This window comes from Myodes glareolus, chromosome 6, assembly GCF_982192425.1.
Source record: "Myodes glareolus chromosome 6, mMyoGla1.1, whole genome shotgun sequence".
Classification (NCBI taxonomy): domain Eukaryota; kingdom Metazoa; phylum Chordata; class Mammalia; order Rodentia; family Cricetidae; genus Myodes; species Myodes glareolus.
The window spans coordinates 7,426,137-7,439,152 of record NC_142031.1 but is presented as its reverse complement, the minus strand read 5'-3'; the positions used below and the strand labels follow the sequence as shown (position 1 = coordinate 7,439,152).

Here is a 13,016-nt window from a genome sequence, read left to right as displayed (position 1 = left end):
GGCCAGCCAGGGCTACACAGTGAGATGTAAAAAAGGGAAAAAGAAGAAAAAAAGAAAACTTTAAAGAGATTCTGTTCTAGATTCTAATGAGGGGGAAAAGCCCACTTATCATACTGCCATTGTGGTCAGGCCAACTAACTTGCTGACTTTAACTTTATACTAATCCTGCACTGGTGAATTTAATTTTTCATAAATGTTTTAGTGTCCTGTTGACCTTGAAAAATTTCTTCCACAAAGGTTATATGTATTCCTTTCATGGTCACTAAGAGAGTTACATCATCTCAAGAACTAAGCAAAATGAAAAGACACCTTTGACACAGTATCTGTGGCCAGTCTGTATACTATATTGGTTTGAAAAAAAATTAGGAAAAACTCAAATCTGTGAAGGCCTCTAAAACACAAACTATTTAGAGGTCAGAAGAAAAAAAACAGTACTTTCTGGAAGTAAAAGATTACTGAAAAACACAGATTGTGTCTTTTTAAAATTAAAGAAAAATCGATGAATACTTTTAAAAACTTTAAAAAAAATACCAGATGTTTCCAAGGCAGTATTTCCTGAAACTGCTCAAGACTTTTCTGATTTAAGATTACACTCCTGCTGTAGTTGAGGAAAACCAAGTTAGTTGACACAAAATGACTTAACAACTCAAGTATCACAATCCTCAAAATTGTTTCTCTTCCCACCTGACCCTTCACTCACCCATGTGCAGGCTCCATCCCTGGAGAATTTTAGTGGCTAAATAAACAGAAGACCATGGCCAACAGCTGAGCAAGAACCTCTTCCAACCAACCTGATGACAGACGACTACTTCCATACACTGCAGGGGAAGTTTACAAGAAGCAGTGGAAGAAACTAAACCAGCGGGGGTCTTGAAAAGAAGGCCTTCAATTTGTAGAAAGACGGGAAAAGTCAACCTCACAGGAAATTCCTTGTGCCCTAACCGCCACTGTTTTTCTGACAATCATACACAGCGCAACCCAAGTTTAAGGGGGAGGGGGAGCTTTAAAAAAAAAAAAAGTAAAATAGAACACCAGCAGTCATTAGTAGTCTGTTAAAATTACTACGATTTAACTGGAATCTTTTAAACTATTAAGGATATACACTGTTAAATATCAAGGAATCTGTAACTACCTCTCAAACACAAAGGTATCTTTGATCAACTTATACAATGAAATGGCCACATGTATCTGGGATTTCCAATATTTCCTTTTAAAACAACCATTAAATATTATGATTTTATACTAGTGCTCTTTAAAGCTCTAAAGACACAGGCATACACAATATATCATGATCTAAATCTTGCCCTCTTTCTTGAAAACCCTTTTAAAAAGACCGAACACCTTCAAGATGTTCTCCTTGTCTTCAGACCCTAAAAAAAAGCAAGTGAAGTTCCGAATGAAGATACAAGGAAAGAGAATAAAGGAGAAGAAAACATGAGACCCTCTCCGGGGTCTTGCATTCTCTATTCTCTATCCCTGGAGTATTTTAGTGATTGAGTAAACATACTGAGGAGACCGTAGCCCAAAGTAGAGCAAGGGCTTCTTACAATACAACCAACCTGATGATGAATGGACTACTTTCACAATATCTCATTATTCTTAAAAATGCCATTTTGTCGCCTTCCCGATCCCAAAAGCCCGACACCACTAGCGCAAAATCGTCCCCGTCCAAAGCGCCTAAGAGTTGCCAAGTAATCCTTTCAAGGTGCCCCCCCGCCCCCCACGCCCCAGCCTCCTCACCTCGTCAGCGCTCAGCTCCTCCATCGCTTTCCTCTTAATGGTGAAAGGCGTTAGGGAAGAGATCCTCAGTTCTTGAGATCAGGGCGGGAGCAAAGGAGACGGGAAGGTATCTAGCGGGCTGTCTGGTTCCCCCCAATGGGGGAGGTTTCAGAATTGCATAGTCAGAGGTTAAAAACTAAGAACACGAGGCACTGAATCGCCTTGGCTCCGGTCGCTCGGATCGCCCCAACCTCCTCCAGCTGCAAGCGCCCTGAGCCGCCTCCTCTGGCCACGGCCGCAGCTACGGGGTCCTCTCCAGGCTCCACAGACTCCCCTAGCTTCCCAGGTTACCCAGAGCGGGCGGCGCGGTCTCCAGCTCGGCTCGTGCCCGCTGCGCGCCGTGTATTCGTGGCGGTGACGCGGCAGCTGCGTTTCTCTCCCGCAGACCCTGCTCCGGGTCCCACCCCTGGCCCCTGGCGGGAACGGCTCCGCTGCACACTGGATACCCCCGAGGCGCCGCGACCCTACGGCAGCCCAGCCGGAGCCCAGCGTAGGACCGGGAAGCCCCTCCCCTCTAAAAGCAGGCCAGGCTCGCCCCGCCTCCACGCAAGAACCCTGGTAGGGGGAGGGGAAGGACGGGACTGGCGAAGCCCTCGCTGGGAGAGTGAATCCTCCTACCCCTCCAACCCTACTCTTACCCCCTCGCCCCACCAAGTATTATTCATCAAAACAACAGGGCGGCCATCTTTGAAAGGGATCACGTGACCCTCGATGGGGAGGCGGGGCTTCTGGCACCCGGACGCGGCAGCCAATAAGCGACGGGAGCCGCACCGCCGATTTCCTCTTCCCCTGCATCTTGTCCCCGCCCCCTGTCCCACCCCCTTCCCCCCCCCAGCGGCGCCAGGCGGGGGGGGGGGGGGATGGGTGGGAGGGGAGCTGCCAGGCTAAGAAGGGAGGGAGGCGGGGCGGGGCGTTTCCATGGAAACCGCGCGTAGGCGAGGGGCGCGGTGGGCGGGGCTCAGGTAGGCACGCTGAGGGTCGGCTGCGCCAATCCGGAGGCGGGCCCGCCGGGGTCGCTGCTGGCCCCTAGGGTTTCCGCGGTGCGGGTTTGCTGTCTAACGACGTGGGAATCTGGCCTCCCGCACCTCTTGGATGCTGCGAGCTGCGGCAGAAACTAGAAGAGAGGAATCGGAGAAACGTTTGCTCTCTGCGGGGAGCGTTTTTGCACCAGGCTGCAGATGCCTTGTTGCGCTCTTCCCCTCCCCCAGGAAAGCCCATGGAAAAAAACTAACAGGAACTTAATTTATTTTATTTTACCTTTTTCTTTTAGAGAGGCGCTCTTCTTTGTGCTAGAGAGTATTGATACAATCTGAAAGTGTCAGTGAATGAGAGACATTTCAAATGATTGAGAAATGTGTTAAACAACTTCTTAAGGAAGCCCATTGTACAGCCCGCTCAGTCCGACATAAACTTCTTTACAATATATGTCTAAATTGAGCAAAATAATAGTACCATGAAAATCCGAAATTGGCTTCAAAGTATATATTGTCTGGCGTACACAAGCCATAATCTTGTTCTTAACTGTTCTTTAGACAGGATCTTGCTATGTATCTCAGATTGTCTGAAATTTGAAATCCTCCTGCTGGAATGTGCGCCACCATCACAGACTATCAAACTGTACCATTTATTTATGTCTCTTTATTGTTTGTATCAGGGTCTAACTGGCCTGAAACTGGCTATGTAAACTGAGCTGGCCTCGAACTCACAGAGATCAGCCTGCCTCACCCTCCCAAGTGCACAGCTACTCCTAGCTGAACGATAATCTTAAACATTCTACTCTAGTTTAAACGAGTTACATTTGATCTTAGACGAAAGGCCTAGAAGTGACTAAAATAGCTACAATTTGTTTGCTACATGCTAAAAACGGGAACATGACTACTAGATATGCAAAGAATTTGTGACTAAAATTGAAGTCTGCAGGCTTTTCAGGAAGGCATTCTTCTTTTCAGAAAAGGAATTCTGCGTGAGCTGTCCTGGACCCTAGTTACACTGACGCTAATTACATTGTCTTTTTTGAAAACGTCGTAATTGCAATGTAACCTCAGATTAAATCACACATGTAAAGTATACAATGGCTTTAAGATAGTTATAGCTGATTAACATCATTGCTCTCTAATTCCAGAACATTTTAATCACCCAAGAAAGGAACCCTCCAACACACTAAATGTCCTTCCTCTTCCCGCCACTACCTCCTGTAACTAATCTGCCTTCTGTCTCCATGGATTCACCTACTCTTCAGCTTTCACAACAAATAAAGCAAATATTCTACTTCTTGTGTCTTTTCCTCTTTTCTCTCTTTCTCTTGCATTTTCTTTCTCTTCCATCCTCCCATCTTCCTTTTTCTTAATAAATCTTTTTTTTTTTTTTAGATTTCTCTTATGGGTACATATGTTTTGCCTGCATGTGTATATGTACACAACATGTATGTAGTGCCTGAGGAGGCCAGCAGAGGGTATCAGATCCCCATGAACTGGAGTTACAGATGAGCCACACACAGGGCCTGGGAACTGAGCCCATGTCTTCTGTAAGCAGCAAATGCTCTTAACCACTGAGCCATCTCTCCAGCCCTCTTTCTTTCTTTCTCTTTCTTTCTTTCTTTCTTTCTTTCTTTCTTTCTTTCTTTCTTTCTTTCTTTCTTTCTTTCTTTCCTTTATTCTTTCTGTGTAGCCCAGGTGGTACTCAGACTCCCCAGCTCCTGAACTCTCTTCAGCATTTGTCTACCAGTGTGCACCATCACAACCAATCAGCTCATCTGGCACCCATGATTTTTGTGTCTTGCAGCACACAACAGTGTTTCATTTCTTTAATGTCAAACAACATTCCTAGCCAGGTACGGTGGCACAAACACCTTGGCTCAGCACTTGAGAGGCAGAGGCAGGCAGATTTCTGAGAGTTTGAGACCAGTCTGGTCTACATAGTGAGTTCCAGAACAGCCAGGTTTTGTAGAGAGACCCTGGAGAGGAGAGAGAGAGAGAGAGAGAGAGAGAGAGAGAGAGAGAGAGAGAGAGAGAGAGAGTTGTTTTTGGTTCATGAGGACTTGGACCTGTTGTCTTTAGGCTTATGACAAAGAAGCATGCTGTGGAAGGGCCAGGATGCCAATTTTAAAAAAAATTTTTTTTTGTTTTGTTTTTTGAGGCAGGGTTTCTCTGTGTAACTACAGAGATTCATAGAGACAGGATCGCCCCTTTTGAGGTCTGAGCATTGGTAGAGATAGGAGCTCTCTACTGACTGTCTGCTCTGCTTCTCTGATCTTTCAGTTTTCACCCCCTAATATATGACTCCAAGTTTCTATTATTAAGAACAATTAGAAGGTGGGGGAAAGGTAGGGGGAGTGGAAGAAGCGGAGGGAAAGGGAACTGAAATTGGTATGTAAAATAAAAGATTGTTTTAAAAAATAAAATAAGTTAAATTTAAAAAAAAGAATAATTAGAAGTCATGCTACACGTCCCCGCTCTGCATTCTGGGAATGAAGTGCAAAGTCTCACTCACCACCCCTCCATCACGATGTTCTCCTTTGCCTTGCCCCAAAAACAGCAGGAGCAACCAATCACAGAACGGAACCTCCAAAACTGTAAGCCAGATGAATCCCTTCTCCTGTAAGATGATTATCTCAGGCAGAACTGCTACACTGACAGGCAGCTGCCTAATTAACCTTCACTTAACTAAACCTAAGCTCCTGCTCAGGCAGGAGCCATAAGGTCCTCTGCATTTTAGCTACCTGTCTTTCTTGTCTTTTCAGACAAAGCACTTGAATGGGGATTGTGGACAGCATGCTGCAAGTTACTTGGTGGCAGCCCGGGTCAACTGCTTCCCAGCGTTGAGATGATGAGTAATGCTCACACCCAGCAGTCCCAGAGCTGGTGGTAAATGTGCTTCCACCATATTAAAAGGCTGAGAGAGGCGGAGCCAGTATCCACGGCCACTACAATCAAGCTGCTTACCATTTTAAAAGTGTTCCTGGTCAAAAAATGATTACAGATATGCAATAAAGACAAATAAAAATGAACCTCTAAATGGGTCATAGTATGTTTTTAAAATGTACGTAGGCTAGATAGAGAAAAAAAAAGAACATAAACAGTTACAAAAAATAGTTTTAAAAAATAAAACAGTTATTAAAGAGACAGTAAAAGTAATATAAAAGAGTACAGACAGTCATAGATTAAAGAAGTAAAAGAAAATAAACCACATAAATATGGAATATATGCAGAGTCTGGATTATACATATTGTGTTTTTTTTTTTTTTTTTTTTTTTTGATTTTTCGAGACAGGGTTTCTCTGTAGTTTTTGGTGCCTGTCCTGGAACTAGCTCTTGTAGACCAGGCTGGCCTCGAACTCACAGGGATTCGCCTGCCTCTGCCTCCCGAGTGCTGGGATTAAAGGCGTGCACCACCACCGCCCGGCTACATATTGTGTTTTCTTTTAATTTTTTGACTACAGAGAGACATTTGATTCTGGGGACTGCTAAGCTAAACCAATATATGTTTTAAAGGTATCTTGGCTTCAAAATTTGGGTCTAAAGATATGTTGCTTTAAAAGAAGTCCTACTTTTGTTTCCACAGAGGATAAAAATCTATATATTCCTTCCAGACTAGTGTGGATTTATGGAACAAGATCCATCAAAAGGTCGCCATAAACAGCCCCAAAAATTACTTTGCCCAACAAAAAGCAAAAAATAATTTATAAAAAACTACATCCAAATTCCCAAATATTGTTTATAAATGGTCCTTACATTTAAAGGGGGATATGCTATAAAGATGGATGCTTTGCATTGGTATGAATCTTGGTCTACTGATACAAATTTAAGGTCACCTTTATTATATGTATATTTCTGCTCTTAATTAAGGCATCATGTTTGTGCAACTCCTTTAAAAATGTAATGAATAATTAAGAAATACAGATTAATAGATAGTCATCTATAATAGTCAAGTCTGTAGTCATGTAGCTGCCACAGGAGACAGATGCCTCCACTGGAGCCCACCAAAACTTTGCCGGTGGGGCACGACCTAATGGTGATGCACAGATTAATGGAGATGGGTTAGTTTAGGATATAAGAGCTAGTTAAAAATACGCTTAAGCTATTGGCCAAGAAGTATTGCAAATAGTATAGTTTCTGTGTGATTATTTCGGGTCTAAGCACCCGAAAACAAACGAACAGCCTCCGCCAACAACACACCCTGCCTCCTGCAGTCCTTCAACTCCACTGCCCTTTCACGGTTCAGAAAGGTAAACGTTTTCCCTCCTTGGCGCCTGACAGTGGTGTCTCCTTTGCCTGGAGGATTGATCTCCTGGATCAGTGGTTTATTTTGCATGGTTTATTCCTTCTTAGCTTTTAGCTTTTGGATTAAATGTGGTTTCCTCCTTCATGCATTCATTAATTTACCAAAAGTATACATGTGTGTGTTCCTGTTTGTGTTTGTGCACATCTATGTATGTGTGTGCATGTATGTGAGGCCAGAGGACAATCGTGGATATCATCTCAGGAACACCATCCACCTCCTTTGAAACAGGGTCTCTTGTTGGTTAGACATTAGTCAGTGAGCCCTGGGATCCTCCTGTCTCCACCTCCCCAGTTGTGGGCTGACAAGCACATGCCTCCATATAGCGGTTGAACTCAAGTCTTCATTTTTGCAAAGCCAGACAACAACTTCTAGAAATGGGTTCTCTCCTTCCACTGTGTGGGTTTCGGGATTGCACTCACGTCAACAGGCTTGGTGGGAAGTCCCTTTACCTGCTAAGCCGTCTACCAGATGAACTCATCTTTTTCCTTTGCACAGGACTGGGGAGAGGCCACTGAGCCACATCCCCAGGAAAGGAAGAACGAAAAACCTTCAGATGTTGCTCATGCTTTCTCTTAAACCTTTCTGACATGTAACTAACATGTAGTCTAGCTCTCTGTTTTTTCTCCTTGTCTGTCTGTATGTCACAGGCAAGGTCATGATTAGTATGCCTTAATTGACCAGCTCACCTCCGTGTCCTGTATAGGGCTTTGCCCATAATGCTGTATGATGAGGGGTTCCTAAGAACAAGAATGGATCAAGGCCCTGAGTCAGCAGTTCTGGGCTTACTTCCTGGGTTTAGCAACCACACGTGCCTATCGTTAGGCATAGCCACACAGTCCTGTGGAGATCAAGCTGTAGCCAAGTGTGGTAGTTTGAATGTAATTGACCCCCATAAGCACACAGGGAGTGGCTTTATTAGAAAGTTGGCTTTGCTGGAGTGTGTATACCCTTGTTGGAGGAAGTATGTCACTGGGGGGCAGGCTTCAAGATTTCCTATGCTCAGGACACTGTCCAGTGTGTCTGTCTACTTCCTGTTGCTTGCAAGATGTAGCACTCCCAGCTCCAGCACCATATCTGCCTGCACACCACCACGATCCCTGTTATGATGATAATAGACTCAATTAAATGTTTTCCTTTATAAGAATTGCCATGGTCAGCCAGGTGGTGGTGGTGCACAACATTAGTCCCAGCACTCGGGAGGCAGAGGCAGGTGGATCTCTGGGAGTTTGAAGCCAGCATGGTCAACAAGAGCTAGTTCCAGGACAGGCTCCAAAGCTACAGAAAAACCCTGTCTCGAAAAAAACAAACAAAAAAACAAAACAAAACAAAACAAAAAGAATTGCCGTGGTCATGAAGTCTCTTCACAGCAAAACATCCTGCACTCTGACCTTCAGGCAAGCTTTATTTGTTAAAACACAAACAAACTATCACCACACAAATCTACCCAGCAGCAATTTTCCTTCCAACCATATTTTCCCATTTCAAAACACGGGAATTTATTTTGTTTGTTTCTGGTTTTTGGGAACAGCCCTGGCTGTTGGGGAACTCAGTTCTATAGATCATGCTAGATGCTAGCATCAAACTCACAGAGATCCACCTGCCTCTGCTTCCCAAGTGCTGGTATTAAAGGTGTGTGCCACCACCATCCAGTCAGGAATTATTGCTCAGAATCCCTTGGAAATGGGAACATTTTGACCCTGCTTTCATTTTATAGCCAAATGAGCTAATTCTATCTCTTGCTCCAAAATTTTTCCACTAATATATTAAGCTTAAAATTTAATGTCAAAATGTTCTGTCCGTGGGGTCAATCCAGCTTCAGTTTTGTGGCTAGAACGGAATAAGGAGAAGCTAAAGCAACACTGTCTACTCTAACAGGCGCACGCCCAAGAGTGCAGGCCTTACACACTGATCGACAACCCAAGGCCCGTGTCTCCTCTAACAGGCGCACGCCCGAGAGTGCAGGTCTTACACACTGATCGACAACCCAGTGCCCGTGTCTCCAGCTCGCTCATCTCCTTACAAACAAGGACGGCACTGAGCCATGTGAGCACTCGGGGTCTCCTTGCCGAAAAGAAAAAACTTCATGTAACTTACCACATCTTTATGGGATTGGAGAGGTGGCTCAGCGGTTAAGAGCACTGGTTGCCCTTCCAGAAGACGCTGGTTCAATTCCTGGCACCCACATGGCAGCTCCCAACTGTCTGTAACTCTAAGATCTGACACCCGCTCACAGACATACTTACAGGGAGAACAGTAATGCACACAAAAATAAAATAAATACAAAAAATTTAAAAGTATTTAAATAATAAAGAATGAAATGTTTTTACATTTATTTATTATGTGTGTTGAGTGTGTATGTATGGGCGTGTGCCTGCTATAGCATGTGTATGGAGGTCAGGGGACTACTTTCCGGGGTCAGTGCTCTCCTTCCAAATTCCGGGTTCTAAGGATCAAACTCTGGAAGATTGATGACGAGCACATTTGCCCCCTGAGCCATTCCACGGGCCCCTTTCCTAAATCTTTGTAAGTGATGATTCTTAGTTTTTTGTTCTTATTTTGCAGTACTAAACTCCAGACCACAGCCTCCCATATGCTTGGCAAGCACCTTACCAGCGAGTTAGAGCCCCAGAGCAAGGGATTTTTATCAATATTTAGGTAGTTAGGGGCTCACATTGCTCAGACCGTTCTCAAACTCCCTATTTAGTCAAGGATGACCTTGAACTCCTGATCCTCCTGCCTCCACCTCCCAAACCCTGAGATCACAGGTGTGTACCACTGTGTTTTTTAGAGAGGACGTCTTTTCTGTTTAAAAGAGTCTCACTCTGTAGTCTTGGCTGGTCTGGACCTCACTATCTAGACCAGGATGACCTTGGATTTCTGAGCCTCCTACTCCTCCCCCGTCCACTAAGTGCTGGATTATACTCTGATTAATTATAATATTCTGCGTCAATGTGTGCATCAACCCATTTGGCTTTGCTGTCACCATGGCGTGTAGTGATTATATCAGCTCATGCTCACCAATGTTACTATTGTATGTAAATCAACCACAAATTTAAATCTTTTGTTTCACACTCTTTTATTACTTAAATTATGAAACAGTTTTAAGGATCTACTCATTATGCCTATTCATAATATACTAATGCTTTTGGTGTGACCTAAAAAAATTTCCTTTTCAATGTCAGAATAATATATATTGAATTCATTATTCTTTTTATGACTCTTCTTTCATATTCTAAGGTCTTAATAATGATTCATGGTGAACCTCTACAAATAAATGCAGAGTTGAATTCAACCTAAGCAATTATGATAAAATAGCTTCATGAGGCTATGGATGTAGCTGAGTTGGCAGAGTCCTTGCCTTGCACACAATACCCAGGCCACACAAAGGAGGCGGGGCAGCACAGGTCTGTAATTCTGGTGCTCGGAGGCTGAGGAAGCAGGATCAGAAGTTCAAGGTCATTTTTGACTACTTTTCAAATTCAGTTCAAGGGCAGCCTGGGCTATTTGAGATCTTGCCTCAGAAACAAACAGGGGGAAAAAAAAAAACAAGGCTGGAAAGATAGCTCAGTAGTTCTTGGAGAAGATCCAAATTCCCTTCCCATTACCTATGTCTGGTGTCTCATAACTGCCTGTGTGCAGTTTCAGGGGATCTGACAATCTTTTCTAACCTCCATGGGCACTCACGTGTGGCTCTCTCACATGCACTTGCACACGTGTACACAAGAGTTTGTGGGCACACACACAAATAAAGATGAAAATAAACATTTTTATTAATTCTGTGTATGAGTGTTTGCCTGCATGTATGTCTGTGATCAAAGTTTGCACCTGGAGTCTGAGGAAGCCAGAAGAACTTGTCAGACCTGGAACTGGAATTACAGGTGGCAGTGAGTCACCTTGTGGGTATTGATGATTGAACCCAGGTCCTCTGGAACAGCAAACGGTGTTCTTAATCACTGAGCTATCTCTCCAATTCTTGAAAATATCTGGTTTTTAAAAAAAGCAAGCCAAGCATGGTGATACAAACTTTTAATACAGCCTGGTCTACTGGGCAAGTTCCAGGAGATCCAGGGTTACATGGAGAAACCCTGTCTCAAGCAAAAAACTGAGTCTATACCCCTCTCTGTTTCTCTTCGCAGTCTTCCTTCTCCTTTGAAGACTGAGGTGTAGCTGAGTGCCACACACCTAGTATGCAGGAGGTCTTGGGTTTGATTTGAATGTGTGCAGACTTTGTTGACACACAGAGACACACCCACGAAGAGGAGACACCTCTAATGTAGAAAATAGGAACCATCCATGGCAGGATGACTCAGTGGGGAAAGGCTCTTATCATGTAAGTTCAGCAACCTGAGTTCAATCCCCAGAACCCACATAAAGGTGGAAAGAAAACCACGACTTCACTAAGTTGTGTTTTGACCTCTATATACACATCTTATACAGATGACGATGGTAAATGAAAAATTTCAAAAGAAAATAAAGCAAGCCAGGTGGTGGTGGCGCACACCTTTAGTCCCAGCACTCAACTCCCAGCAGAGGCAGGCGGATCTCTGTGAGTTCAAGGCCAGCCTGGTCTACAAGAGGTAGTAGCTCCAGGACAGGCTCCAAAGCAACACAGAGAAACAAAAACAAAACAAAAAAGAAAGAGAAAGGGGCTGGAGAGATGGCTCAGTGGTTAAGAGCATTGCCTGCTCTTCCAAAGGTCCTAAGTTCAATTCCCAGCAACCACATGGAGGCTCACAACCATCTGTAATGAGGTGCCTTCTTCTGGCCTTCAGAATATTGTATACATAATAAATAAATATTAAAAAAGAAAGAGAAATAAAAACAGAAAGGGAGAAAGGAAAAAATATGAAGTTCATAAACTGCTTTTGGGACTATAAATGATCTGAGTATTGTGGGAAACAGGCTAACAACCCCTCACCAAGTTACACGCATACTATGTTACCCAGAGATTTAACGCCTGGGCAGATATCCCAAATAACTGAAATTAGATATGCAAGCAGAATTTAATACAAAAATGTTCATCGCAGCACTGTTCACAACAGCTGAAATGTGGAAGTCATTAAACAGCCATTGACAGATGTGAGCCAGTCATGCATGGCCTTGCTGGAAAATGGAATGTCACCCAGACATAAACGGGGAAGAAATGGCTGGTGCACATTACAGCACAGACGGACCTCGAAGATAATATCCTTGGTGGAAGAAATCACATATTTATTATATGATGTCATGTATGTGAGGAGTCAGAATAGGCAAATCCACAGAGACAGACAGCAAGTTGGGGTCGGCAGAAGCTCCGTGGAATCCTGTTGGGTATGAAGCTCCCATTTGAGGGAATGAAAAGTTCTTGTAGCCTGACCTGGAAGCCCATGCCAACCCTCCTAAAACAGATGCAGGAAAGTATTCAGAAGTTCATTGTTCATCAGTGTGGGGTTTTGTTTGGTTGGTTAATTGTATTTTTGATTTTTTTGAGACAAGGTTTCACTATGTAGCCCTGGCTGTCTTGGAACTTGTCTTTAGACCAGGCTGTCCTTGAACTCACAGAAACCAGCCTGCCTCTGCCTCACAGTGCTGGGATTAAAGGCATGCACATCACCGTCTGGCTAAATAATAATTTTCAATGCAAGAAGTTATCGAGGTAGACAGCGGTGATAGATTGGACAACACTCTAGGGTATTTATTTGGTGCACTGAATTGTGTGATTGGGTTTAAAAGTTAAGAGTGTTTGCTGTAGCTGGCGGCGGTGGTGCACGCCTTTGATCCCAGCAGAGTTCTAGGACAGGCTCCAAAGCTACAGAAACCTTGTGTCGAAACACAAAACAAAACCAAAAAGAGTGCTTGCTGCTATTTCAGGGAGTTCTCAGGTGGGGTTCTCGGCACCCATGTCAGGCTGCTCACAGCTCTGGATCTCCAGCTCCCAGAGAGCCTGACAACCACTTCTGACCTCCAGGGACACACACA

At 44.0% G+C, this 13,016-nt stretch overlaps 1 protein-coding gene across 2 annotated transcripts in view; it reads right to left on the bottom strand.

Moving 5' to 3' along the window:
- Positions 1-2,483, bottom strand: part of Ube4b (ubiquitination factor E4B) — a 108,288-nt gene extending 105,805 nt beyond the window's left edge. The window contains exon 1 of one of the 2 annotated variants that reach the window (XM_087906869.1): positions 1,741-2,483. In XM_087906869.1, coding sequence (XP_087762995.1) covers positions 1,741-1,764 — 24 coding nt within the window. In that variant the 5' untranslated portion in view covers positions 1,765-2,483. The remainder of the gene's footprint in view (positions 1-1,740) is intronic. The other variant, XM_087906870.1, reaches the window with a different exon arrangement.
- Between the last annotated feature and the right edge of the window lie 10,533 nt (positions 2,484-13,016).